This window comes from Clytia hemisphaerica, unplaced genomic scaffold (genome assembly GCF_902728285.1).
Source record: "Clytia hemisphaerica strain Z4C2 unplaced genomic scaffold, Clytia hemisphaerica genome assembly, whole genome shotgun sequence".
Classification (NCBI taxonomy): Eukaryota; Metazoa; Cnidaria; class Hydrozoa; order Leptothecata; family Clytiidae; genus Clytia; species Clytia hemisphaerica.
Genome location: NW_027104200.1, coordinates 990,904 through 1,017,249, shown reverse-complemented (window position 1 = coordinate 1,017,249; position 26,346 = coordinate 990,904). Strand labels below are relative to the sequence as shown.

Genomic DNA, 26,346 nt, shown 5'->3' with positions numbered 1-26,346 from the left:
AAAAGAGACAGCACTTTTTGCTCCAGACATTTTCGGAGCGCCGGGGGAGGGACCTTCTGAACCAGTGTTGAAACAATGCGTCTACGCCAAATTTTTATTTGTTAAAACTGAGGTCTATGACAGGTGTTTTGTGGGGGTGCTAAATAGGGAGGTCAGTCGAAATTTCAAACTCATTTACAAAATGTCAAACAGAGTTTAAAGAAAAGCGAGTGTGATTAATTACGTGCTTCCCGTGCCCTCGTGGGTCGTGTCTTGTGCGCCCCGTGCCTTCGTGCCCTTGTGGGTCCCGAAAAAAATTATGTGGGTAGTTCGTGGGTCCCAAAAAAAATTACGTGGGTCAAAAAAAAATACGTGGGTCCCAAAAAAAATTATGTGGGTAGTTTCCTGGGTCCCAAAAAAAATTATGTGGGTCCAAAAAAAAATATGTGGGTCCCAAAAAAAATTACGTGGGTCCCAAAAAAAATTACGTGGGTCCAAAAAAAAAATACGTGGGTCCTAAAAAAAATAACGTGGGTCCAAAAATATATGTGGGTCCCAAAAAAATTATGTGGGTAGTTCGTGGGTCCTGTCTTTTTGAAAAAAGTGACCCAGGCTGGGCTGGGCTGGGACTTTAAGAAGGATATTATTCTCCTTAAAGCAATACTTTGAAACAACCAAAACTAAATAAAGATCTTTTCTAATTGGATGAAAAAAGAGAAAAATGTGAGACGCGTGCTATTTACTTTTCATCAGCTGGCTTTTTTTTTATTATAAGCGATGGATATAGTGTTAATTATAAGAACTTTCTGAAATACATAGGCAGTGATTTTTTAATATTTTGATTAAAGTTTGGTATTAGAAATCCTCTCATATCTCAAGCATCACACTGAAATACAACTTGAAATTTTGCACAAAGACAGTCTGATAGTACCATGTTTCCCTAGTATAAAATCTTTTAATATTCAATGTCAATTATTTTTGGAAATTTGTATTCAAAAATGGTGTTTTCATTTTGGCGAGATCGTATGTTGTCTCAAAGTATAGCTTTAAGGAGAACAATATCCGATTAAACTCTCAAATCTATCCCAACAAATTCTCCAAAGAAGATTCCACACAATTACAAGGACACACGTGACTACTGAACCCACAAAATCATTTTCTGGACACACAAAATCATTTTCCGGACCCACAAAATCATCTTCAGGACCCACGTAATTTTTTTTCAGGACCCACGTAATTTTTTTCGGGACCCACGTAATTTTTTTCAGGACCCACGTAATTTTTTTCGGGACCCAAGTAATTTTTTTTCGGGACCCACGTAATTTTTTTCATGACCCACAAACTACCCACGAAGGCACGAGAGCACATGACGCACAAGCCATGAGGAGGGCACGACCCACGAGGAGGGCACGTCCCACGAGGAGGGCACATCCCACGAGGAGGGCATGACCCACGAGGAGGGCACGACCCACAAGGAGGGCACGATCCACGAGGAGGGCACAACCCACGAGGAGGGCACAACCCACGAGGGCACGGGACGCACGTATTTAATCACACTCATGAAAAGCCCTTTATCCTCAGCAGAAAAAAATATCAGGGGTCACTTATCTTTCAACCTTTAGTATTTTTTCAGATATTCCATTTTTTGAAGATTAACTGTACAAAAACCTCCCACCATCTTGTAGTATCTCCCATGACACTGAAATCGAGAAGGTTTCACCTAAGATTTTTGTCAGTAACCTTTTCATAACTTTAACAATAATGTCTGATGTTAAGAAAGGAGGAAAGAAAAAATTCATGAACGATTTTTTATAAGAATATCGTTTTTTGACTAAGGATAAATGAACAATATCGAATATCTTTCATAGAAGTTGTTTTTATAAAAAGAATGGGGCAACAACAGAAAGCGAAAAACAAAATGAAATTGAATAAAGTAAATAAAGTCCTGTATAGGGGGCCGTCCACATAGTACGTACGCACTAAGGGGGAGGGGGTCTTCTCAAAAGCACATGCTTGCATACAGGGGGAGAGGAGGGGTCAAAGGAAAATGTATGTACACAGCGCAGAGAAAACTTTTTCATAGCCCTTTTTTGCCTGTTTTTTTGTCGACTTTTACGCTTCTCATACCCATCAAGGAAAAGAAAAAGTTTCTTAAGAAACATTGAGTTTCATGTATGAACTAAAGGTAAATTTTCTTCAACCGAGGGGGGGGGTGAATGAAAAAGTATGTGCTTACCAGGGGGTATTGCCGTTTGCGTACGTTTGCATACAGGGGGTATAGCCATTTGCGTACACTTGCATACAGGGGGAGGGGTACTCGATTTTCGACATTTTAGTGCGTACGTACTATGTGGACAGCCCCTTCTTGTACCAGAAATATAGATTTGGTAATTTCTGGTCGATGTTTAGAAACTCCCTTAAATTAGCTTGGTTTCTCTTCTTATCTTCAGCTAAAAAGTCTTTCCTTTATTCCAAATAAATAGGCCTATCGATTTCATCAATTTCTGTTTACTTTTCAAATTTTTTAATTCAGTTGTTTATTTGGTACGTTATTTAACATCTGCAAAGATGATCATGTTAAATTAACTTCTGGATTGAATACGCCAGGAATCTCCCAATATTATGTCTTAATCTGAAAATCACTGATTTTGAGAAACACATATCATATTAACTCTTACTGTGTACTAGCCCAATAACTATGGTCATTATCTGACGCGCGTAAATAGTGGCATTTGATTGGCTTCTTTACTGTCCAATATTTCTAAATATATAGCTTCAAGAGGAAATAGAATACCACATAATAGAAATACCAAAAAATAAAAAAATTTAAGGGCACACAAAATTTTAGAGGGCACATGGGCACGCAAAATTTGACAAGGCACATGGGAACGCAAAGGACATGTGAAAAAAAGTAGGGCACGTGGGCATGCAAAGGACATGTGAAAAAAGTAGGGCACCCAGGGCACATCATTTAGTAGACTCTACTTTTGACTGGCTCTGACACTTTTAGGTCTTTGGCTGTTGGCTTATTTAAAACTGGTTTCATTATGTAACTTATTGACATTTTATATTCATTTCTTTGATCCTTGATACCTATTTTTCAGAGTGGGAGAAAAACAAATGAAGAATATTAAGAATATACATTATTATATGAATGAAAATGCAGAGTATACACTCAGTGATAATTCTTTTAGTGTTTGGCACTTTAGCTTTGGCTAATTACCAATTCAAGGTAAAGTTAGATTTTCAAAATTGTGAAAACAAAATATAATAGTATAATAGATGCGTGAAAGATCAAATTCTAGAAGGGCAGAATCTACTACAGATTTTCCCCAGGATGTTCATAATTCAGGAAGAGAAGTGTGATCAAACATTTTCTGCTAACAAAATGTTTTCAATCAATGTCTTTCAATCATTTCAGACACAACTTGTTTTGCCAGATCAACTTCTATTTATATCAACATTGAATGGGACACTATATGCTATTAACAAACAAAATGGAAAAGTCAAGTGGAAACTTAATGAAGGTACTCTCCTTCTCTTTGCCAATGTGCCTTTCTCTTCACTATCACAAGCTGCTTCATTTGCAATAGCATGCCTCAATCCAAACTTCAAATCTCTGATAAATGCAATTAATCACACCCTTTGATTTTAAATTTTGCTACTAACAGTTTTACAGTTGTACATATAAAAGTAAAGTTTTAGTATTGAGAACGACCCTATGTGCATTATGTTTTTCAAATGACAAAACCTGCTAATTGCATTATTGATGTTAAACTTTGTTCAGAAATCCTTAGAAATGCTAAACTAAACAATCTATTTATAAAGAGAAAAAGATTTTGGCTTTTTCATTAAACCTTAAAAATGCCTACTGTTGCTATCTAATAGAAATAGATAGGCAATAATTGATAGCTGTAGTCTGTATGTCATTTTGTTTGTATGTCTGTCAGTGTGTTACTTTCGTTTTCGGCACATTTTGAGTTGATAAAGCCTTGTTTAGACTTGTGTGTCAATAAGTTGTTAAATGTTTTTGCCATCATTGCCTCGCCTGAAGAATCTCATGTAGTGTTCTTAATTTCACTCCTCTATTTTGACATCAAAGTTTTTGAAATTATCAAGAGCTGGACGACACATTTAGAGCAAGCGAAGCAAGAAAAATTTAATTGCAGCAGAGTTGTCATTTTCTTCTTTCTTTCTTTTTTTTATAATCATACTCTTTATTTTTTTCAAATTTAGATCCAGCTTTTACAGCTCCACTCAGAGTTGGAGGAGGGTAAGAACCCATACGTCTTGTGAAATAGATTTTTCAATTTTTCTTATTTTAATACTTTAACAATATTTTGAAAACAATTATAATTAAAAAAAAAGGAATTTTGACAATAGCATACTTTTTGCCTTTTTTGTGTCTTTGATAGAAAAATTTTTTTATATTTATTTTATAGAGCTACATTTTTGACAAACCCTTTGGATGGTGGTCTGTATATCTTCTTAGGGAGTCATGTGCAGGACAGTCTAAGGGTAAGTTTTCCTAATAACATATTTTTGTCTGATAAACAAACTTATTTATCAGTGACACTTTCTTCCAGTTTTCACTGAGTTTTAGATGACCTTACCTGTCGTTTTTTTAACTTTATGACAGATTTACAAAAAAGCCTAAATTTTCTCATGCAATAACATGTCGCAGGAAAATTGGAGATTTCAGGAGATAAAAGTGAGCCTACTTTCATAAATGAATGTGATAATTTTTACACTTTTGTTTGCCATAGAAATTGCCATTTTCAATACCAGAACTTGTTCATGCATCACCTTGTAGAAGCTCTGAAGGCACTTTGTATGTTGGTATGTACTTTATTATTTACACAGCTCCTTTTTGGATAAATTCTGTTTGCTCAAATATATTTTCCTTGGAATTCATCATTACCTTAACTTTCAGTGTTTCAGAGCCGAACCCAGCTGCTGCTTTAAATGTTATGTGTAACTTAAAGTCAAAGTTCCCTGAAACTCGAACCTTAATTAATAAATTCATATCAATAAATTGGAAGTAGGTACTATTTGCCTATTGTTAACAAATTAATATTGTTACAGTTTGTGATTTTGAATTGCTTCTCAATTCAGTCTCCCCTTCCTCATATTCAAATTTTTTTTAGTCAGCCAGATTTACATTTGTTGGGTTTTTCACATTTCTTATAAGGTCGTAAGCAAGATGTCTGGCATGCAATCGATCCCGAGACTGGTATCAAACGGCATCAATTAACTATGGATGGAATCGAAACGATGTGTCCGCCTATGAATCAAGAAAATGCCCCTTTTTACATTGGAAGAACAGGTTGACTTAAATTTCCATTTTTGAGTATAATTTCAATCTTTCAGGTTTTCAAAAGAGCACACAATTACAAGAGAAAATTCACATATTAATTAGGTCAAAACTTTCAGTAAAATTCAGGGTTGCAGGTCTATTACTGTCGATAAAGCACTATCAATGGAAAAACTACCAAGACCACCATGTTATTGCACTTTGCCTTCGACAGTAATTTTTTTTTACCATCAATATATATAAATTATATTTTAGAATACACTGTATCAATGTTCGAGAGCACAACTGGAAAAAAGAAATGGAATGTCACGTTTTATGAATATTCAGCTAGAGATATCACGGAAGACACACCTTATGGTATAAAGCTTCTCCTTATTATCTTTCAAGCCTATGCAAATTTGTCTTTCATCTTGAGAAAGTTACTGTTTGACCAATATTATTAGTGTATTTCAATGTATATTTAGTATCTGCAGGATCTTGGAGTAGGGGTGTTAATCATAGATTTATAAAGACGCAAGGGCAAAGATGTCGTGCTTTGACTGAAAAGTGTGCCAAGGAAACTATCCCGGGATAGGGCCCGGTCCGATGATCCGCTTTTCTCTTCTGTCATTACCGTAAGAATAGTCTATTAAGGTATAGCATTTATGCCTACCACGCATTAGGGTGTTCCTTTTTTTTCGTGGTGCCCTTGATTGTTTTAACCCATCGGTGCAATTTTTTACCAAGTGCATCTTCCTACTTCTACTGTGATTTTCATTTACCAAAAACTTTTTTCCAGACTTAGTGCATTTTATATCAAGTTCATCAGGTCGTGTTGTTACTATCGACCAGCTAACAGGTAAGACACATAAGAATGTTAAAAAGAAACCATGACATTAGATTCAGGGCTATATTTGATTTTGCTATGATCTGATGTGACAGACTTTATTTTGGAATAGACGTAGTCTAACGTATATGTAAATACAAATCCAAAGAATAGTTGGCCAAATATCTTCTATCAGAAGATTTGGTAGCAGAACAGGTGTATGCATTTCGTCCTTATTGGGAATGCTGATCGTTCAATAGAATTACGTGTTCGGTACAAAATGATCAAACACTTATTATTATTATTATTTTGTAGGTGAGATTACATGGGAATTAGAAGTAGCATCACCGATAGTTGGAATGTATGAATGGTTACCGGATGGTCTACAGAAGATCCCCTTCACAACTGTTGCTGAGCAAACACTTGATACCATCATTTCGTCTGCAGTGGCTGGTGAAAATAACAGTCGCTTTGTTGGCAAAGGGAAAGAACTTGTCCTAAAGTATATGAACAATCTTTGATAAGACTTTAAAAGCGCTCTCTATATATCATTGAGTTTAAATATCAAAAGGGCTAGAGAGGAATCTTTAACCTTTTTCAAGCAAGAAAAAGTGAAGCCCTATCAAGATTTTGTGCTGCTTTAGAATGACGGATTGAATTCGGTGCTCTTTTTGTTTTCATGCAGCATATTTTTCGAAACCTGACTTTACTTTCAATAATATGGCGTTTATGGGAAAATCATGCGGGCCAAGCGTTTTGGATGGTAGATAAGTGGCTTCCTTTCCCATCCAAGAGTTTTAACTCTAGCCATTTTGGGGCTTTAAACATTGATTCTCTGTTTCTTTTCAGGCCTACACTGTTCATTGGCAAACATAAGGGTGGATTGTACGCTATGCCTTCGATGGTGGATGAAAAAGCAAATATTGTTGATGTATGTCAGTTCTTATATTTAGAGATGACAGTTTTTATTTTAACATGATGATAACGATGTCTACATTTTTTAAGATGAAAATTTGAGCAGTTTCTCAGCAATCTGAAGGAGCGTTGCCATCCCTTCAGCGCCAATCCAGAGATATCACTAAACCATTCAATCGGTAGTAGCGACAGGCGGTGTGTACAAAGGGGTCTATCCTTCTCATCAAAGCATACTGTATTTGAGTTTTTTGGACCCTACCCCGGTGGAGGTCCTATATCTTAACCGTTGTATGTTCGTTCGTTCGTTCGTTAGTTACCAGCTTTTCTCGAGATTGGCTCATTAGTTTTTTCTGATTTTTTGCACAAAGATGCATAACTATAAACCCTCGAATGTGACGGAACCCGATTTTCGAAAAAAAAAATTTTTAGGCAAATTTGGGCCAAAAAACGGCTAAAAAAACGGGTTTTTTGGACTATGTGAAAAATTGGATCATTAATTTTTTCGGATTTTTTGTATGAAAGTAGGGTACCATCATAGGTAAAAGATGGCTCGAGCAGATTTTTGCAAAAAAATTTTTTTGGCTCAAAAAACGCATGTTTATCTATAAGAATCACTATTAATAAGCATACATCAATGTTCTTAGTCAAATTACTCAATTATTTTTATGAGATAGATGTATTTTTTGCTCATGAGGGCTTACTTTTGAAGAATATGTGTGTTTAGACATGAACCTTTGGTTGCTTGGCGTGTTTTTGTAGAAAAACTGGCCAGATTCGATATTTTTTTATAAGCACATTATCAATTACTTAGGTATTAGCTTTTCTCGAGATTGCCTGTTTCATTCTTTATGATTTTTTGCACAAAGATGCGTAACTATAAACCCTCGAATGTGAAGGAGCCCAATTTTCGAAAAAAAATGTTTTTGGGCAAATTTGGGCCAAAAAACGGCTAAAAAACGGGTTATTTGGACTTTAAAAAATTGGATCATTAATTTTGGCCCAAGCAGACTTTTGTAAAAAACGAATTTTTCAGCTCAAAAAACGCATCTTTATCTATAAGAATCACTATTTGATAAGCATACATCAATGTTCTTAGCCTAATTACTCAATATTTTGATGAGATCGATGTTTTTCTGCTCACGAAGTCTTGAATATGAAAGAATATTTATAGAGCATGAAATTTTGGTTTCTAAACGGTTTTTTATAAGAAACAAACGACTAATTTTAATAGATCGTCACTATTAGTGTTCTGAATGATTGTTTAATGGCCACGCTCACGTAGATATCAATTTATATATAATTATAAATGCATAACCAGGTAGGTCCATAAAATTATCACTTGTTCTTATTTTATTGGATTTTTCAGCCTAAAATGTTGTTGATCTCTGGCCCGAACAAACAAGAAGGGTCTACAGGCCAACGTTCAGTTCTCATCCTACAAGGCCATCACAGTGTCCCAAAAAAATTGAAATCCACCTTGACGTCTGGTTTCTTGATCGGGCATGACAAAGAAAGCAAAACATTCGATAAGGCATACCCTAATGCACCAAAAGTCAATAATGGGAAGAAGCAGAATCGTAGCATTACTAAAATTTTGGGTAGCATCAAAGACCATCAGAATGTTGTATACATGTTTTTCGCGTCTGTTGGGATACCTTTATTCATCATTTTCCTGTGCTATTTTGAGGTGAGTTGTTGATCATCTTTTGTGTATTTTTTATGGGGAATTTTTTCAAGCCTTACCTATCAATATTCAGACAATAGTTTACGAAAGCAAATGCCCACTAATTTATATACATTGGAAATATACTATCAATGATTTGTCAAGGGCTTATCGAATAGTGTCAAAAACGTATATATGCGCCAACCTCAGCGAATAAAACGAATATCAACTCGCTGAACTAGTTTTTTATTTCTTTCAGATTTTTCTTTACAATGTAAATAAACGCCTACCTGTGCTGTGCTGTGTCTCTTTCTTACCGCTAAATGTTAAGACGTAATAGAAGCTTTCCTGCGGACCCATATTTTTTTTCTCGAAAATTCACGCCAACCGCTAGGGTTGGGTGGCTTGCAATAATAAGGAAAATATTTCATTTTTCCTTGTAGCGTAAATTACCTGCCGGCCAAACTTCCCGCTTATCGCTCCCATCATTCACGCACAACTCACAAATGTCGACCAAGTCGAACCACTCGACACACTCAGTAGGCTCTTTAAATGGCTCCATCAACGAATCAATGTACCCTGTAGAAGATGAGGAAGGAATGGTGCATGTCGGGAAAATCATTTTCGATCCTTCAGATATCTTAGGGCGGGGCTGTGAAGGAACAACCGTTTTTAAGTAAGTTAAGTTTTTCCACATAACAGATTCAAACAGTGATCAAAGCTCCTCCGCAATGGCATTTATTTCTGTCTGAAGATTCAAAAAGGTTTTTACTTTTAAGGAGTTTATAAGAAAATTTCAGAAAATCGGCCTCATTGGATTTAATGTCTTTTTACACAGAGACGGAAGTGAGAATATTTTCCTTGTTTTCCTCCATCTTCACGAGCGCTTTTTGGCTTGTTTCAATAAAAAGAATCTAGTTCCATGTGAAATTTCGTCAAGTGGGGTGAAAAAATGGCCATTTTTGAGGAATTTTCCAATTGGGTGGGTCACAGAGGAAGGGTTTCTCTGATTTTGCTAAGATTTCATAATTGGTTCGATCAATTCTTTGTCAGCCTGTAATCTCATCATCTAAGTAGACCAAATAAACTGTATTTATTACTTTCAGAGGGAAGTTTGATGAGCGTGACGTAGCTGTTAAACGTATTTTACCAGAATGTTTCAGTTTTGCAGATAGAGAGGTAAGTTTTACTTAATTTTTCTTCAGTTTCTTATAATGAACTTACCATAATACAGAAACAGGCGCTTTTATGTTTGGTGTTTATGTGAATAAGAGGGGTGGATTTTTCAAAATTTGCGTACAGTAGAAGTCAAAATCTACTTTTTTAACCTATACGTGAATGTTGGCGAATGCAGCACTAAGTTTTCCTCACTCCCCTGATTCTCCGAAAGTTTCAAATCGTATTAGAATGACGATGATGTGACGTGTATTAGATTAAAAGTTTCTCTAATTTTACCTTAAACTTTTTCTTACTTCTGAAAGAATATGCACTAGTAATCTCATGGTTATGAGGGAAATTCGGGGTAAATTTCCCGAGGTCAATTTTTTGACAAGTTCGCGGGAAGTTACAAATTAACGTAAGCAAAAACGCCAATCGAATTTCAATCAACCATGAGATTATGAATGTGAATATGAAAATCCACTGTTATTCATACAACCTCAATGTTGTATTAACCTTTTATAGGTGGAGTTACTGCGAGAGTCTGACGAACATCCCAATGTTATCAGATATTTCTGCACCGTAAGTTTGAATCAGTTAGTTAGAGAACATATCAACTACCATTATTTGTTTACACAGCATTTTTAAACAAAATAAGGAACAACTTACTTCCCCTCCCGCGCCTTGCGAGCACAAATTTTGAGAAATTCTACTGCCTAAAAGGATCTTAAAAGGCATTTTTTATACGCGTATATTTTTGAATCTATAAATTTTCTCCAAAATTATTTTCTCATGGGAACGTCTCCTTCCCCCTTTGTATCAATCATTACCAACCTAAGTTTACTTTGAGTTGAGTTTTTTAATGAGTCGAAACGTTAGGGTGACATCGCCTGAAACCTTGGATTCTTGTTCGAATCGCCGCTTCTTTCAATGTTTCGGTTAGTCCATAGATAGCCGAGCCGGCTGGCTGTGAACCCTGTGAAAACAACCGAAAAACTACCTAAAAGTCCTAGATTACTGGGCTATCCGCGTTAAAAATCGGCTTTATCTATCTATCTATCTATCTAAGCTATTATGCTGATAATAATATTAGTTCTATTTATACTGAGACGATTAATTTGTCTGAGTCGAGCAATTTAGAAAATGAGCATTATGGAGGAGTGTACTTTCCATTCATGTTTCAATAAATAGGATCTCCTTCACAGATCACATTTTACAAACTACTCGTCTCAGACGTTTTTTCCGTCTCAGTATAAATGGAACTATAATGTTTATTCTGTATCAGGAAGAGGACAAACAGTTTCGATACATTGCACTCGAGTTGTGCCAAGCTACACTACAGGATGTAAGTTGGCCAGTTTTTGTCAGGATTTACGAAATCCCATTTAAGACCACAATATAGATTCTAAATAATGGGTCTATACATAAGTAAGTAAAAAAAATAAGTCTGCGACCGCAGTCGAAGGCGACCCGAAGGCTCTTCTTTCGACACCTATCTATATTAGTCATATCTATTAGTAGGGGAGGGCGCCACTTTTTCTTCCTGGATTGCTCCACTTACCCTTGATCCTTCTCTTAATTGCGGAGCACCAAGCAGAGAGGTATCAAGTACCATTTTGGGAATCTTTCGTATAACTTGGCTGGGGGTTGAACCCACAACCTTGTGAACCGTAGCCGGATGCTCTACCACTCCACAACGGTCGCTATACATAGAGAATCCCGCTATTGGAGCTTGTAGATGAACTGAAATGGACTTAGGGTGGGTTGTAGTTTCCCTTGAGCTTTTGCCTAGAACCTCCAATATAATCCGATACAAATTTGGACCATTCCTTCAGAGCTTTATCGTTGGGGATGGCCAAAAGACAAAACGATTATCACAATCTGTCACAGTATATCTATATATTATGAGATTTTTATTCATACACATACGTACACATAATTTGGCCAATTATGAAAAGTTTTCTCAAAACTTCTATATTTTATGATGTTGTTCAGTTTGTTCTTCGTTTATCCAGCATCCTCTAGTATGACGTTTTTAGGGTAGTGAAAGGTCTTCCAGTCTTTTTCTTTGGTCACCCGACCACATCAATAGCTGCGAGACGGGCTCTTCTCGGCGTGCTACGTGACCGGTCAGAGCAAGTCGACGTTTGCGTTGTTGAAATGGGAGGAATGTTTCCATAAAGGGCTTTGTGAGACATACTTGACATCGCAGCATTTTTTCATTCACATTCTAGTATGTACAAGAACCTGGTACCTATCAAATTACATTGGAACCAACTCAAGTTCTTTATCAAGCTCTCTCAGGACTGTTTCATCTACACTCTCTCAATATTGGTATGTTTTTGCTTTTAGTTTGTTTATTTTTTACTTTGAGACCATAGTTTCCTGTCTTTATAACTTCTCAGACAACCCTGTAAGGGGGGAGGTTCGAAAAAGCCTCAATTAATAGGGGGGTTTGGTTATAGGGGGAGGGGGGTTTTAGACTTTTTAACCAAATAAATTCATTATATAAAATTTTATCCCAGGGTTCACGACCTCGGTTATTAACGTCTGAGAAGTTTATATATAGGGGGGTTGGCCTTTAGGGGGATTTTGTTTATATAGGGGGGTTTTGAACCACCCAGGAAACTATGGAGACAACAACTGGGTTGTATTTTGTGTCCAGTCCCCATTTTCCAAAGAGGAGGGGTGACATGGTTTTCCAGAATTACGGTTGATTTTTGAAAGAATTGTTCTGAACCTCGGCCTTGGATGTCAAGTATGTCTCACAAAGCCCTTTATGGAAACATTCCTCCCATTTCAACAACGCAAACGTCGACTTTAGGGGGATTTTGTTTATATAGGGGGGTTTTGAACCACCCAGGAAACTATGGAGACAACAACTGGGTTGTATTTTGTGTCCAGTCCCCATTTTCCAAAGAGGAGGGGTGACATGGTTTTCCAGAATTACGGTTGATTTTTGAAAGAATTGTTCTGAACCTCGGCCTTGGAAATTTGAAAATACTTTATGTTTAATAATCGTCAGTATTAAAAGTCTATATACATATTTAGGGTTTTGCAAGAAAATGAAATTTACAATATTGTTCTTGTTTCATTTTTAGTTCATCGGGACATCAAGCCCCACAATGTTCTTCTCTCTTATCCAAACCCTTACGGAGAGGTAAAAGCGATGATTTCAGATTTCGGCTTGTGCAAGAAACTCGCTATCGGGCGCCATTCGTTCTCTTCGAGAAGTGGGATTGGTACCGAGGGATGGATCGCTCCTGAAATGCTGGATAAGAAAATGAAAACGGTGAGAAATACAGTTTTTTTCTACCTAATTAACGTCTATTTCACCTTGCGACTTTCTAGAATGTACAGCGCCCAGGTTTCCGGGCTCCAAACATTCGATTTTTGGCGTCACTTTTAAAAAGCTTTTGAAGCTCTTGCAGAAGAGAAAGGCTTCGTTTTTCAGAAAATCTTAAAAGTGGAACTCGCCAAGAAACGGAACATCTATCATTTGAATCTGTCTATAATTCGAACGAGGGTATTATTGGTTCCCTCGATTTCGCCTCAAGTGACATAAAATACTCTCTGTAATTCGAATCTTTCTTTAATTTGAAGAAAATAATTGTTGGTCCCTTACAAATCAAATCAGAGAGAATAACAACAAACGCTTGTTTCCCTGTCTTAGCTTACGATGCAAACATTTGCCTTTAGTTTTTTATACCTCTTATACTTTCTGTATTGAAATTTCACGTTTATCGTTTTTACGATACAAAGATGAATAACGGAATTTCCTTTCGGGATTCGTTACTTACAGACCACCCATTATACCACCCATTATATCGTGCTAGTCATATCGCAATCAAATTTTGTATTTTTTTTCGAAAATGAAACTACATAAAGTTAATATTAAACACAAATCAGCCTGAATCTCTCATCATTAAAAATTACCTTAAGGGAGGAAATTTTGGCAGAAAGAAATTTAATTTATAGGTCATTCGCTAAAATTTAATTTTCTTTCAATTTAGTCTCTATTTCTCCTAAAAATCCTCTTTTTCCTCTCTTTTTTCAGCTCAAATATTGAACAAAAATGGGTCGTTCGCCAAAATTCATTCTCGCCAAATTTAGAAATTTTATTAAATCGCCAAAATAAATCCGCCAAATTGCACCAAAATTTGGCGAATGAGTCCATTCGCCAAAATTTCCTCTCTTAAGGTATATATCTAAAATTACGAGTCCGTCAATAAATTAAGAAAATTATCCAAATAGAATATGTAATACTCTTTTTTATGAACCTTTGTATTTCAGACACGAGCGTGCGATATCTTTTCATACGGGTGCGTTTTCTACTACGTTCTCAGTGGTGGCTTACATCCTTTCGGCGATAGCTTCCGAAGACAGGGCAACATAATAGTTGGTCAATACAGTCTGGATAAACTGAACTATTTAGACAGTAAGTGAAAGAATTTGTTGCGATTTTTTACCCAAAGCTAGTATAATGTACTGTTACATTTTCTATGTGAAAGATTTCTCCTAATCATTGCCCCAAATATAGCCCCAATGAAGTAAAGGGGACAAGTACCTTGTAACGGCTATCTGTTGGTCTGAGTTTTCAAAGATTATACGCTTGACAAATATCCTATGTTTGGCCTTATACAGGATTATGGTTGTTGCAAATTGTATGTTGCTCTGAGATACAAATCTTGGAAGTGTCTTGGGTTGGTTTGAACCTATCTGTGATGACACCCCTATTTTTATTTTGTTTTTGGTTTTTCTGTTGAATATATCATAGCTTATTAACTTGACTCTCTCCTTCTCTAGACGAATACGAAGCGCGTGATCTGTTGAGACAAATGTTGCACGTCAATCCTACTGAGAGGTATAACTGTTAATCTCTGTTAAAGGTTTTGTTTTTAAATAAGAGTGATGTCGTTTGCTTACTCATCAATTTTAATTCGCAAGCTTTTTCACATTCGATTGACACGGATGTGGAGCATGATTGGTCAGAAAGAGGAAAAGAAAAATATTTTTTCGCGATAACAATATGCAGACACTCCTGATATGAAATATGTGTCTGATATGAAACGGGAACACTTATGTAAAAATAAAATCTTTAGTCTGACCATCTAGTCTACAGTATCGGCTCACTGAGCTTTATATGAACACTAGAATCAGTTTCTCTATCCAAGCTAACCTAAATCTTCGGTCAGAGTTTTTTGATAGTGGTTCCCTAATGATAACAAAGCTCTATAGCAGTGTATATGCATCTAGAGCGCTAGATCTACTTTTCCTTGAATACTTGTGATGATGTAGCGCCGTTTGATGTTAGGCAAAGTTTTAACATTGTAAGGGTCTCTTTGCGGGTACTACTTTCATAAAACGGATAGTGATAGTGTTTCGGTCCTTTTGTTTTGTTCCTCATTGACACCTTTTTTTACAGCCTGCGTAAAATACCCTATTACACGAATATTACTAGTCATTTTATTAACACGAATTGAAAAATTTCGCGTTAATAAAAACCCCCTTCTTAATCAATTAAAATCAGGCGTGGTGTCCTTGAAAAAGCAAATAAAATTCGTGTTATTTTTTTCGTGCAAATTTCAAGGTCGTTGAATACTTGCCTAGTAATATTCGTGTAATAAGGTAGACCGACAAGGTACTTGGTTGGCTTTGGGCTTTCGAGCGTTCAACAAAGCTGACGTAAACACACAAATCAAAGTCCTATACCAGCCAACCTTCAAATTGAACACACTTTACGGCAATCATGTACGCAGATAGCCCATCCTGTTAGTAAAGGAATATGGTACAGAGTAGTTTTTTAACTCGAACCCCTATGACTTGGATGCCTTCTTAACTCGAACAAGTTTCATGGTACTTTCAGTTAACCCAGACTCCATTACTCGAACACTCGAGTAAAGTTCGAGTAATTCCTAAAGGAACTTTTGGAAATTTTCAAAAAGTTTGTGCGGGGTTCGAGAAGTTCGATTAAAGTAAAGTTCGATTGAAGAACAGTTTTCCTTCTATTTAGGAGCAAAAAAAGATTAGATTTTCCACTTTATGAGATGGTAGGCCATGGTTTAACTAGAATAGGCAGATTTTTAATTTTCGAACTTACTCGAACTTTACTCGAACATATAACATACCTTAGAATCCAACTTGTATACCCTGTGCGTGCTCAATTTATGAAGTATTTGCTAGTATAACTCTTTTAAATCGATTTTACGCTCTCAATTTGACGTTTTACTGCTTAATAAGTTCCCGTTTTAGATTGAATTGAAATCGCCTTCAAACTTCCGGAAGAAACTCTCATAATTGACAGTTTACTGACTAAGCTAATTTTATGGTGAAGATTTTAAGTCATATTCTCACATTCAATTTGAAGCATAGAAAGGTATTTACGAGAAATCTTCCAATTACTCGATATACTCCCGTGGTTGATGAAAACTAATTCGAATTCCCCTTGAAAATAAAGTTAGAGAGCATCAGCAATACTATCTTTATCATCCTAAGGGCTTTTGATGCGCAAGCTAAACCGGCGTTTGCGACGACGGGAACCGTCTAGTTTACCCTAATTTAAAACTGATAATCGATCTTCTCGAAAGTATGGACCGAAAGGTTTTTATTACCGATGGCTAAATCTTCATGATGCACCGGCCTTGCAAGTATACCGCGCGGGTACGCGCGGGCAAAATATTGTGCGCGTAAGCGCACAGGCGAGCGCAGCGTTTTGTTAGGGATAGGCAGCAGGCTGGCGAAGCCAGCCTGCTGCTCATCCCTAACATGCACCCAGACGACTGTGCACCCTCCCGGTGGTGCACCCGTGTGTGGGGTCTTCCTGGAGGAATGGCGATCATAACAGTTAGCCTAACTCGTGAGGTCTGTTCACCCGTATATACTATATATGTCACTCTATAAATAACCTTGAATTTCGGGAAATTAGCAGCCGTGGTGGCCCAGTGGTATAGATTACGTGTTTCATAATCGGAAACATGTAGGTTCGAACCGGGGTAGAGTATTGAAAAGTTTCAAAAAATTTTCTAAGTCTCCGTGCTTGTCGGTGCATCATGAAGATTTAGCCATAGGTTTTTTATTGCATGGCTACCATTTTGATTCGGTCCCTCTCATCAGTTTACGGTAGCTTGTGGGTTGGGGATAAATGACATACAGTTGTTTTAGAGTAAAATTTTATCTTGCATTGCTCAGTTTAAGGGAAGAAATTATCTCTAATTATAATAAGAGAGTAAAACATTAAAATGATACTATGAAGAAAAAAAATAATTAATGTATCACATTATACGTTTTATAATCAAAAACATCGTTCACTGTTCAGTTTATAAATTACACTCTCAACCCTTACGTTCCAAGCGGTGTCAGGAAATTCCCCCTGGAATTTGGCCCCCGGAAATTTATCCCCCCCCCCACCCCGCTGGAAAAATGCCCAATAGGAAATTTGTCCCCAGGAAATTTCCCCCATATTTCAAAACGCTAAAAGCTCTGAAGATCAAGACAATTTTTAAGATACCCTGGCCTTTATATACACTTGCCTTTATATACCCTGGACCAAGTTTCTCAATCCTGACCTAGCTAAATCTTTGATCGGAGTTTTTCGAAATTGGTACCCTAATATGGTAGCACTACTCAATAGTGGTTAAAATGCATCGAGAGCGCTAGGTCTACTTTCCCTACAATACTTTTGAAGATGTAGCGCCGTTGGACGTTATTTTTTGACATTGAAATGGCTTCTTCTCGGGTACCAATTCCAAAAAACTCCAATCACAGACGGCGGGTATAGCTTGGTCCAGGATATATAAAGGTCAGTGGTTATATAAAGTTTTTCAGTTTACCGAGTTATCTAACTCCCGCGCCCTTATGGAAACAAACGTTCAATTTACGTAAGGGATCGTCTCTACAGCTTCGAATGTTATTGCTTCCATAATGGCAATTTGTCCTCAAGTTACATAACTTGTGCAAACTTTGAAAAGAGTCTATATTATAATACTGTAAGAAATAAAGTTTTCGACATTAATTGTACGTTGTCCATCAGTGTATCGCGGAAACCGTGATCTAAATGATTTACTCAAGATTTTGATACTCAGGGACCATTCAAAAAGTACGTACGCTCGAAAATGGCAAATTTTTGACTCCCCCTCCCCCTTCAGCGTACGTACGCTTTTTAGTACACCTCCCCCCCTAACCAAAGTCGAAACTTGAAACTCTTAACAGTAGAATATGTAGGTATCCAATGGTATTTATAACAAAGTCTCAAGAAATTAAAAGAATCTATAAGATGAACAAAAATACCAAAGGAGAAATGAAAAATAACCATCGCAAAAACAATTTTTTGTATGTGAAAGTATTGCGTTTTTCTCTCAAAAAAAAACAGTTTAGGGAAAATTACGAGCGTACATACTTCTCCTCAAGGACCCCCTCCCCCCTCCCCCCTCGTACGCTTTTGGGAGTACCCCTCCCTCCCCCCTCTCGAGCGTACGTACTTTTTGAATGGCCCCTCAGCATAATGTCTATGAAGAGAAAATCCCCTTTAGAGGAATTCTGCTCTTGAAGTTTGATACCACAGTCAGCTTAAAACATGAAACAAGTGGATTAATTTTCGCGAATTTTGGCCTTTTTTCCAAGATTTTTAAAAACCTATGCGAAAAATTTAAAACCCATCCGGTGAAAAAATCCACGTGATAATTTTAGATTCTGATTCGCAAAAAAGGCACTGCGAAAATTATTCCACTTAACGTACTAGCTCTGGTATCTTGTTTGTTTATCATCGAGCACTATTCAATATGATTTCATGACAATTATTCCACTTAAGGTATAAAGAAATGTATTAAAAATATGCATCATCTCGTGGAATTCTTGCAGGAGGGGTTCAAGACGTCAAGATTGGAAATCCCCAACGATATCACCATCAGTCTGTGTAGAGGAGTTGGTATACGGAACATCAGTATGTTCAGTTTGAGAAGAATTATCTGTAGAATTGAAACTCTTATTCATTTGTGTTGAAATATCCCGGGTGCAAACCTTCACTTCCTCTCTCTTTGGATCGTCCAGAATTAAACATTTTTTTGCATGTATAGCGGATGATACATCAGTCGATTCTTGAGGCGTACGTTGGTACGGGCATGGTAGCGTTGGCGGAGCATGGGCGTTATGAATTAGAATTTCTGGAAACGGTTGAATATTTTTATCTTTGGTTTTTTCATTGCCAAGTTGTTGCCCGATATCTTGGTTATCATTGAATCGGATTTCTGTATCGGGGAATCGGGGTTCCTGTTGTTTCAGATGGTTTCTCGGCTCACGGGGAAGTTGTTGTTTGTTATCATCCTGTTGATTCTGTTGCTTTTTGACATCTGGTTGATCTTCTTCCAGATATCGTCGTGGTGGATTTTGGACATCGGCATTCAACAGTGGTTTTTGATCTGGGCTCAAGCGACAACAATTTTCCAAAAACGCGGTCTTGATTGAATCCTCTATGTAGTTACAATATCGAACGAAGCCTTGTCGAAAATGTGGTTGACGAATGAGGAGTACAGCGGCCCCTGTTAATGGACCCAGTGATAAAACGGATAACCAGGGAATTCTTTTAGTTATAGAGTTGTTAATCTGTTTAGCGATTACAAAACAAGTGTTCCATTCCAAGCAATAGCATGCATCATCATCATAACAATTAACCAACTCATCACTTGTATTTAGTATCGAGATGAAATTTGACATATAATACACAATACCGACGCTATTGAGCGATGAAATAATACACCAAACTGAAGCTCCTTTCAAAGTTGAAATGTCTGTATTGACCCACTGAAGACGCATGAGGATTATCTTCATTATGTAGATGGGTATGATGATTGAGGCGAGGATGATTGGACTTATGATGAAGTTCGAGTGTACTGGGTATGGTGGATAATAAATGACAACTACTAAGTTTACGATGAAAAAAATAGAGCCAGCGGCGTAAATTGTGATGTGAGGTGTGCCAGGATTAGGTCGGGAAGCTGCTCGATACTTGAAAAAGATGCTAACCATTATGTAAAGTATTATGAAAAGGAGTTGAGCCATTGAGAAGCTAAGAAATGGTCGCACAGCTGTGGTGCCTTGGAAGAGGGAGATGTAATTATCGGAGTATTCCGGAAACGGAAAGTAGACGTAGGCGTGAATCCAGTTTAACGTCAAAAAATATATAAGTTGCATGACTAAGCTCTGTTGTAGTAAGAAAATCATTGCTCGATCAATACCATCATTTGCATTGTTCCTTGACCAGAGTTGTAAGAAAATAATCACGATAATGTGTCCAAGAACTGTCCATAAGTTTAAGAGAGTTGTACCGGCATCATTGAGTGAAGATCCCTTCGTCTCGCCGGTAATATATGTTTTATTATAGCCATAATAAGAATCAACATCGATGTGGGCTGTATACTTTGTAATATCTTGATTGATGAACCACCATACAATAACAGCAAGTGATACCAGTAGAAGGAGAATGTGGACAGATAATATACACTTCCCCATGTCTTCCTTCGTGCTGTTGATCTAATGCTATGTGTGTTTTTGAACAGCTTAGATGTGTTTTTGAAGTGATAAACTGTACGACGAACGTTTTATCTGTACTATATGAACTTTCTGTTTCTACCGTATCGCTCTTCCCAAGTAGCATTTACAGTATACAAGAAATCTCATCTATTTTGCAACACTTTATTTGCATAAAATACATTATTGTGTGTGTGTGTCAATAATGTTTTTCTTGCTGATAAGTAAATAATAGCTGGTTTGTTTTTCTGTGGTCTCGTGATTTGGCTTCTCTAGTTTCCCACTTGATTTTTGTTCAAAGGTCAAAACAAATTTGAAGCCTATGGATGATGTCCCGGGGAGGAGACTGAGCTTGACGGCCGACGGGGACGTGCCGCTGGAGTTTGAAAGGTGAACCCTGTCAAATATGAATATTTTGTAAATTTGGGTACCTGTTGGAAAGAAAAATTGAAAAATTTCCTTTTTTCACCTAAAGTGGTCAAAATGACCAAAATGACTAAAAAAAGACAGAAAATTGAAAGATTTTCTAATTTCCACCCTGAAAATTTTTGAAAATTATCAAAAGTCCAGCCTGTCGGATACACATATTGAAAATTTGTAAATTTGGGACCCTGACAGATATTTTCAGACTCTAAAAAGTGACCCTGACCAGCGGCACGTCCCCGTACCCAATTTTGTCTAAGTGCCCCCCCCCCCGGATGATGTTTACTTCTTTGCTTTTAATGCAGAAAATTTCATAAAACGTTTTTTGTGAATCTGCAAAGCCTTAAAATAACCCATCGGTGTTCGCACGCTCGACTATGGTGTCATGAAAGTGAAGTATGATGTCTCTATATTATTTGGTACATCATAATAAGTTTTCTTTATTTCTTTTTAGACCAAAAGCGAGCACCATATTAAAGCACCCCTTCTTTTGGAACAAGGCCAAACAGCTTGGATTCTTTCAGGTAAGTTTTATTAGTATTTTGATCAGTATATGTTATTTTTTCACTTAGGCGAGACCAATTTGATTAGTTATTTTACGGGCCCGACTGATCCTGAAATTCCGAAAATCGAAATAAAAATAAAATGGATTTGGGTAATAAATTGCGTTTTAAAAAAATTGTTTTTTTGCTAAATCAGTTTTTTGCCAACTCGGCTTTCTAACTCGGTTTTCTAACTCGGTTTTTCTAACTCGGGAATTCTGAGCCTCGTAAATTGCTTAACAACAGATAATTTTCAAAGTTTTGGTAGTTTAGTTCAGACGGATTTCTGTATCAATGGAGTATGGAAAGAAGCTTTTCCGTCTTATAGAATTTATCAAAAAACAACAAAATGTCGAAAGTCTTGACTCATTTGTCTTGTTGGGTTCATCTTCTCTCTCAGAAGAAAAACTTTGCTTTGACCATGCTGTATATCTGAAATCAGTATGTCTTAAAGTACTTCTATTGAATCTCTGCAAAATTTCTGTACTTTTCAGGACGTGAGCGATCGTATTGAAAAAGAGAAAGAAGATGCAGACATATTGAAAGCGTTGCAAAAGAACTCCATTGCTGTCGTTAGGGGAGATTGGAAAATGCACATCGGTGCTGAGCTACAAGAAGGTTTGTTTAATAATCAGTTAAATGAACCATTGCATTTTTATATAATACGTAGCGAGCACCTCACCAAAAACCAAGATTGTTCATTCCGTTTCTTGGTGAGCTCCACTTTGGTGATTTTCGAAAAATAGCCTGTTTTTCAAGTGTTTTGATGCAAATTCGATTTTTTCCCTACTGTACTGTAAGAGCTTCTAAAATAAAAACGTCAAAAAGTCGATTGTTTTGAGCCCGAAAGGCTACTCAATACTACTTAAACAATAGAAAAAGTGACGTATTGGGTAAAATTGTTAAAAATTCTTAGAAGCCTCTCCAGTGGTGCATATCCTGAATTAACGTGGAAATGAAAGAGTAACCTGCCATTGTAAAATGAGCTCGAATAGTCTAGGGGATGAATTTATTTTTTAATTTGACAAGAAGTACCACATTAGCTTAATAAAAGCCTAAAAATTTATTTTCCTGATTGCCTTTGATTGCTTTTTCCTGTGCAATATAAAAAAAAACACCAAAACATAAACATAATCTTTCTATTTTTTTTAGATTTGCGCAGGTTTCGGACATATCAAGGCGTTCAAGTTCGAGATTTGTTACGCGCCATGAGGAATAAAGTAAGTCTTATTTGTAGCCCTTTTGTTAGTGTGAATTAAGCTTCCATCACATGCTTGTGTCCGAAATAGAATGTGATTGAATCTCAAACACCCCAGGCAGGTGATAGACTCTCTAATTTCACTAAAATTAAGTGTTTTATTATTTAGCATGTGCAAGCCTTCTTTTTCATTTAAATCCCATTGGTCATATTATTTGGCTGTTGTTTTGTATACAATTCTAAATTTTTCTTTTCATCTTGAACGATCTGAAAGGTACGAAGGCACAAAAATGCACAAAAATAAGAACAATTTAAGAATAGAGTCAGGGAATGAGTTAATTTTAATCAAATTTGTTGTCAAATTCGTAAAAACAAGCTACTGTTCCTCACTCTTATTTGCCACCATTCTTTTTGAAATAGCAACTGGACGAAAACAATTTTCGGTCTAAACAATTTCATCGAAAATAGGCTGGTTCTTATAAAGAATGGGATGATAACTTACTTATGAATATCTTTAAAAAAAATTTTACATAGAAACATCACTATCGTGAATTACCCGAAAAACTTCGAGAATCACTGGGTACAATCCCTGACCAATATGTTGAATATTTCACCAAACGTTTCCCAAGACTTCTCATGCATACTTATCACTCATTGAAACCATTCTGTCAGAACGAGCCGCCATTTCGAATTTATTATGACAACAGTAGCCGTAGCAACGGACTTGTACACAAATCAAGCTCGACACCTTTAATCAATGTTCCGGGTTCTTTGAAAAACGAAGTTATCAAGGAGGCTTGAAAGGAAAGAATTTCACTAGAACTTTAGATGGATTCGAAAGTCGGTACCATTTTTTGAGCAGGATTGCTGGTGGTTGGTAGCCAGTCATTGCACGCTTTTCCGAAAGAATTGATGCTTTCATGGATATGGTTTTCGTTGCACAGACCATTTCACAGTCTTAATAATGCTTTGATGGTTGATCAGGACTAATTTTGCACAAATAGAGGTTCTTCGTTTGTCCAAAATTTTGACGTCGATAAACAACAGGAATTCGTCGTGAGAACGTAATCAGATCCTGGTTTCCCATGATGCATTGCGACTGTGGAATGACCAATTGTTGTGCGAAACGGGAAAGTTGAAATATATGGATGGTTACTGGTTTTTGGTATCCGTCGCAGACTGATAGAACTCTCTTGTAGCTTATCATCAGAGGTCGAAGTAGTTTTCTCATCACAGACACCGGATTATTATCATGGGGAAATTGTCTGTTTGTAAAGTCGCTTCTTTTGAGGAAATAAACCAAGGCCATTTGTGATATTTTAAACGGAAGCACTCAAAATCGCGCGGTTGTTTGCCACTAATTTTGAGTTCTTAAATCAATAAAACTTGTGACAAACACCCGGCTTATTTTGGGTGGTTCCGTATAAAACATTACGTCATAAATGTCCAGAATATAGATGCTACGACTACAGTAATATGTTCATGATATGAATTTCTATATTTTATACTCAAAACAAAATGAAAATTTATTTATTGTAGAATATAGTAGGTGGTGGTGTAACAAGGTGTAGGGGACTAAATTTTTTACATAATATCCTTTTGACTATGAAAAGAAGCATTTTTATTTTATAACTTCCTAATTTTATCTCGTAATAATTTTTGTCAGTTTTTATTTATGTCATGTATTTCTAATGTTTTTAAATTTGCCTATCTATAAGTAGGTCCCATAATTTGTCACTTTTGTTAAAATTGACAAATTAAACGCGCGGCATTAATTCAACGCTCATCTAAAGCTCTTAGCTTCTGTCGACGCCACCCTATGGGCGTTGTTTCGACGTTTTTTTGCTATAATCCCCCAAGAAATATCTGAGGCAAAAAAAATCCGTCTCCCGGACTTCACTATCAGTGTTGAGCCCAGAAATGGCAGCGCTGACAGTGGTGGGGGGGGCATGTGTGTGAAGTGTCTCATATATGAACTGGGGATTGTAGCTTGGACTCAAAGCCATACGAGGTTCGGAGTACTTGAGAAATTTGAAATCTTGAATTTTACTTGTCTTACTTGTCATTAATTTCTTTGTTTTAGCGTTTCAAATTTCTCAATTTTTGACGGTGAATGTCACTTCTATTATATTCCATGGGGATCGCACAACTTACGAAGGGATAAGTGACTTCAAAACCTAACTCCAGCCTTCGTCTGTAACTTACACGTTTTTTTTTTTTTAAGAAACTAGTTTTACCAAGCAGCCTCAATGTTTCTTAAGAAATCAGCCTTTTCAGCCTTAAATGTTTCTTACATGTTTCTAAACTTTTTGACATAATCAGCCTATTTTTCATGTTTTGATTGGAAGGTTCTTAAAAAAACGAATTAAAAATGTCATTTTTTCATTTTCAGCCTCAGCATGTTTCTTAGATGTTTCTTAGTTTTTAGGCATTCTGAGCCTCATGTTTCTTAAAAGTGTGTTTCTTAAAAAAAAAAAAGACGTGTACTGTGTAAAACTCATGTTGTTTTTTATAAGTAAGTATCTGCCCCTACATCAGGCTCGCATTAGGCTTAGCATTCTATTGTTCTTAATAGAGCTATTGTTTAGGTAACAACTGAGCCTGTGTATGCTTATAAGCGTTATGCTTATAGGAAAAAAACATGTAGCATGTATTACTAGCAAATACCAAGGGAGATCTTAACCTGGTGATACACTTCTCGTATTATCTTGTCCGCGAATAAGAGATACAGGCTTGTATGGATGTATATTTCATCCCTCCGTGTTCTATGATTTTCTTGACCGCAAATAACTTCTGACTTCTGTTTTCATTGCTCTCAAATAATAGGCTTTTTCTGGAGAAAATATTTTTGCGTCATTGTTTTTTCGCGTAGGTTTTTAAGTGCTGCTTTTGGACGCTCTTGAAAGTAAAAAAACAAATATTTTCATATGGCAAGGTAGATAGATCCCATTAAACGCAAAATATGAGACAAGTATAGTTGTTTGTAGTCAATGTTGAGCCCAAGTTTATCTGCTACATTTTTATCTTCTTTTTTTTCATAAAGCAAAACGAAAAGTTTTTAATAATAATGAAATTCTTTTTATCCTGTGACCAAAATATTTTTATTTGGTTTAAGGTATTTGTTATTTTTTTTTTTTTTTGTACATAACGGTATTGGAAATATTTTTATGTCTAAATTTAAAAATACTAATAGTAATTTAGAGGGTTAAATTGTAAGTCTGAAACATTCTATAATGCCAAAGCCTTTATTAACCCTTTCAGTCCCACGTATCGTCTAACGCACCCACGGAACCTAACTTTGAGAACGACTTTCTTTAAATTGTCAAAACCAAATTTTTTTAGAAATGTTGTAAAAAATAAAATCTATATCAGTCTTGCCTACAGCGTCAATCTTTGCCGCATACAGATACTTGCGAGTAGGGCACTTCGCAAAACTGACTTCAATTACATTCAACTTTCGATATAAATCACGTGGTTAAGTCACAAAAGATGTCACGGATTGGCCCCTTACTAAATAGTTGACATTGTTGAAAAGAACAATCTGTCGTCACGTTATCAAAAATCAAATCTGACCATCTGATAATTTTGATCAGCATGAATGTGATGTCATAATTAGATCAAATGACAAACTCTTGTTAAAATATAATTTTCGTTGTTTATAAGAAAATGAAAAGCTGGAGCTTTTAAAAGCTTTTATTTGATTTGGTTAGTCGTTAACGAATAATAAAACAATTTTGTTACTTTTTCTAAAGAACGCGTCGTTTTTATTACTTCAAATAGCCAATTAGTGAAGTATCTTTTAAAAACTCCAGCTCACCTATCAGGTTG

General features: G+C 36.4%; 1 protein-coding gene across 1 annotated transcript; it reads left to right on the top strand.

Moving 5' to 3' along the window:
* The first annotated feature begins 3,083 nt into the window (after nt 1-3,083).
* Nucleotides 3,084-25,708, top strand: LOC136815254 (serine/threonine-protein kinase/endoribonuclease IRE1-like). The gene is made up of 23 exons (XM_067071696.1): nt 3,084-3,211; nt 3,401-3,506; nt 4,216-4,252; nt 4,422-4,497; nt 4,746-4,818; nt 5,171-5,305; nt 5,549-5,650; nt 6,072-6,131; nt 6,414-6,600; nt 6,948-7,029; nt 8,380-8,700; nt 9,120-9,352; nt 9,783-9,855; nt 10,360-10,416; nt 11,120-11,179; nt 12,069-12,168; nt 12,936-13,126; nt 14,128-14,272; nt 14,641-14,698; nt 21,233-21,302; nt 21,815-21,938; nt 22,473-22,540; nt 23,053-25,708. The coding sequence occupies exons 1-23, from the start codon at nt 3,134-3,136 to the stop codon at nt 23,317-23,319; spliced, it is 2,703 nt and encodes a 900-aa protein (XP_066927797.1). The 5' UTR covers nt 3,084-3,133; the 3' UTR covers nt 23,320-25,708.
* The last annotated feature ends 638 nt before the right edge of the window (nt 25,709-26,346 follow it).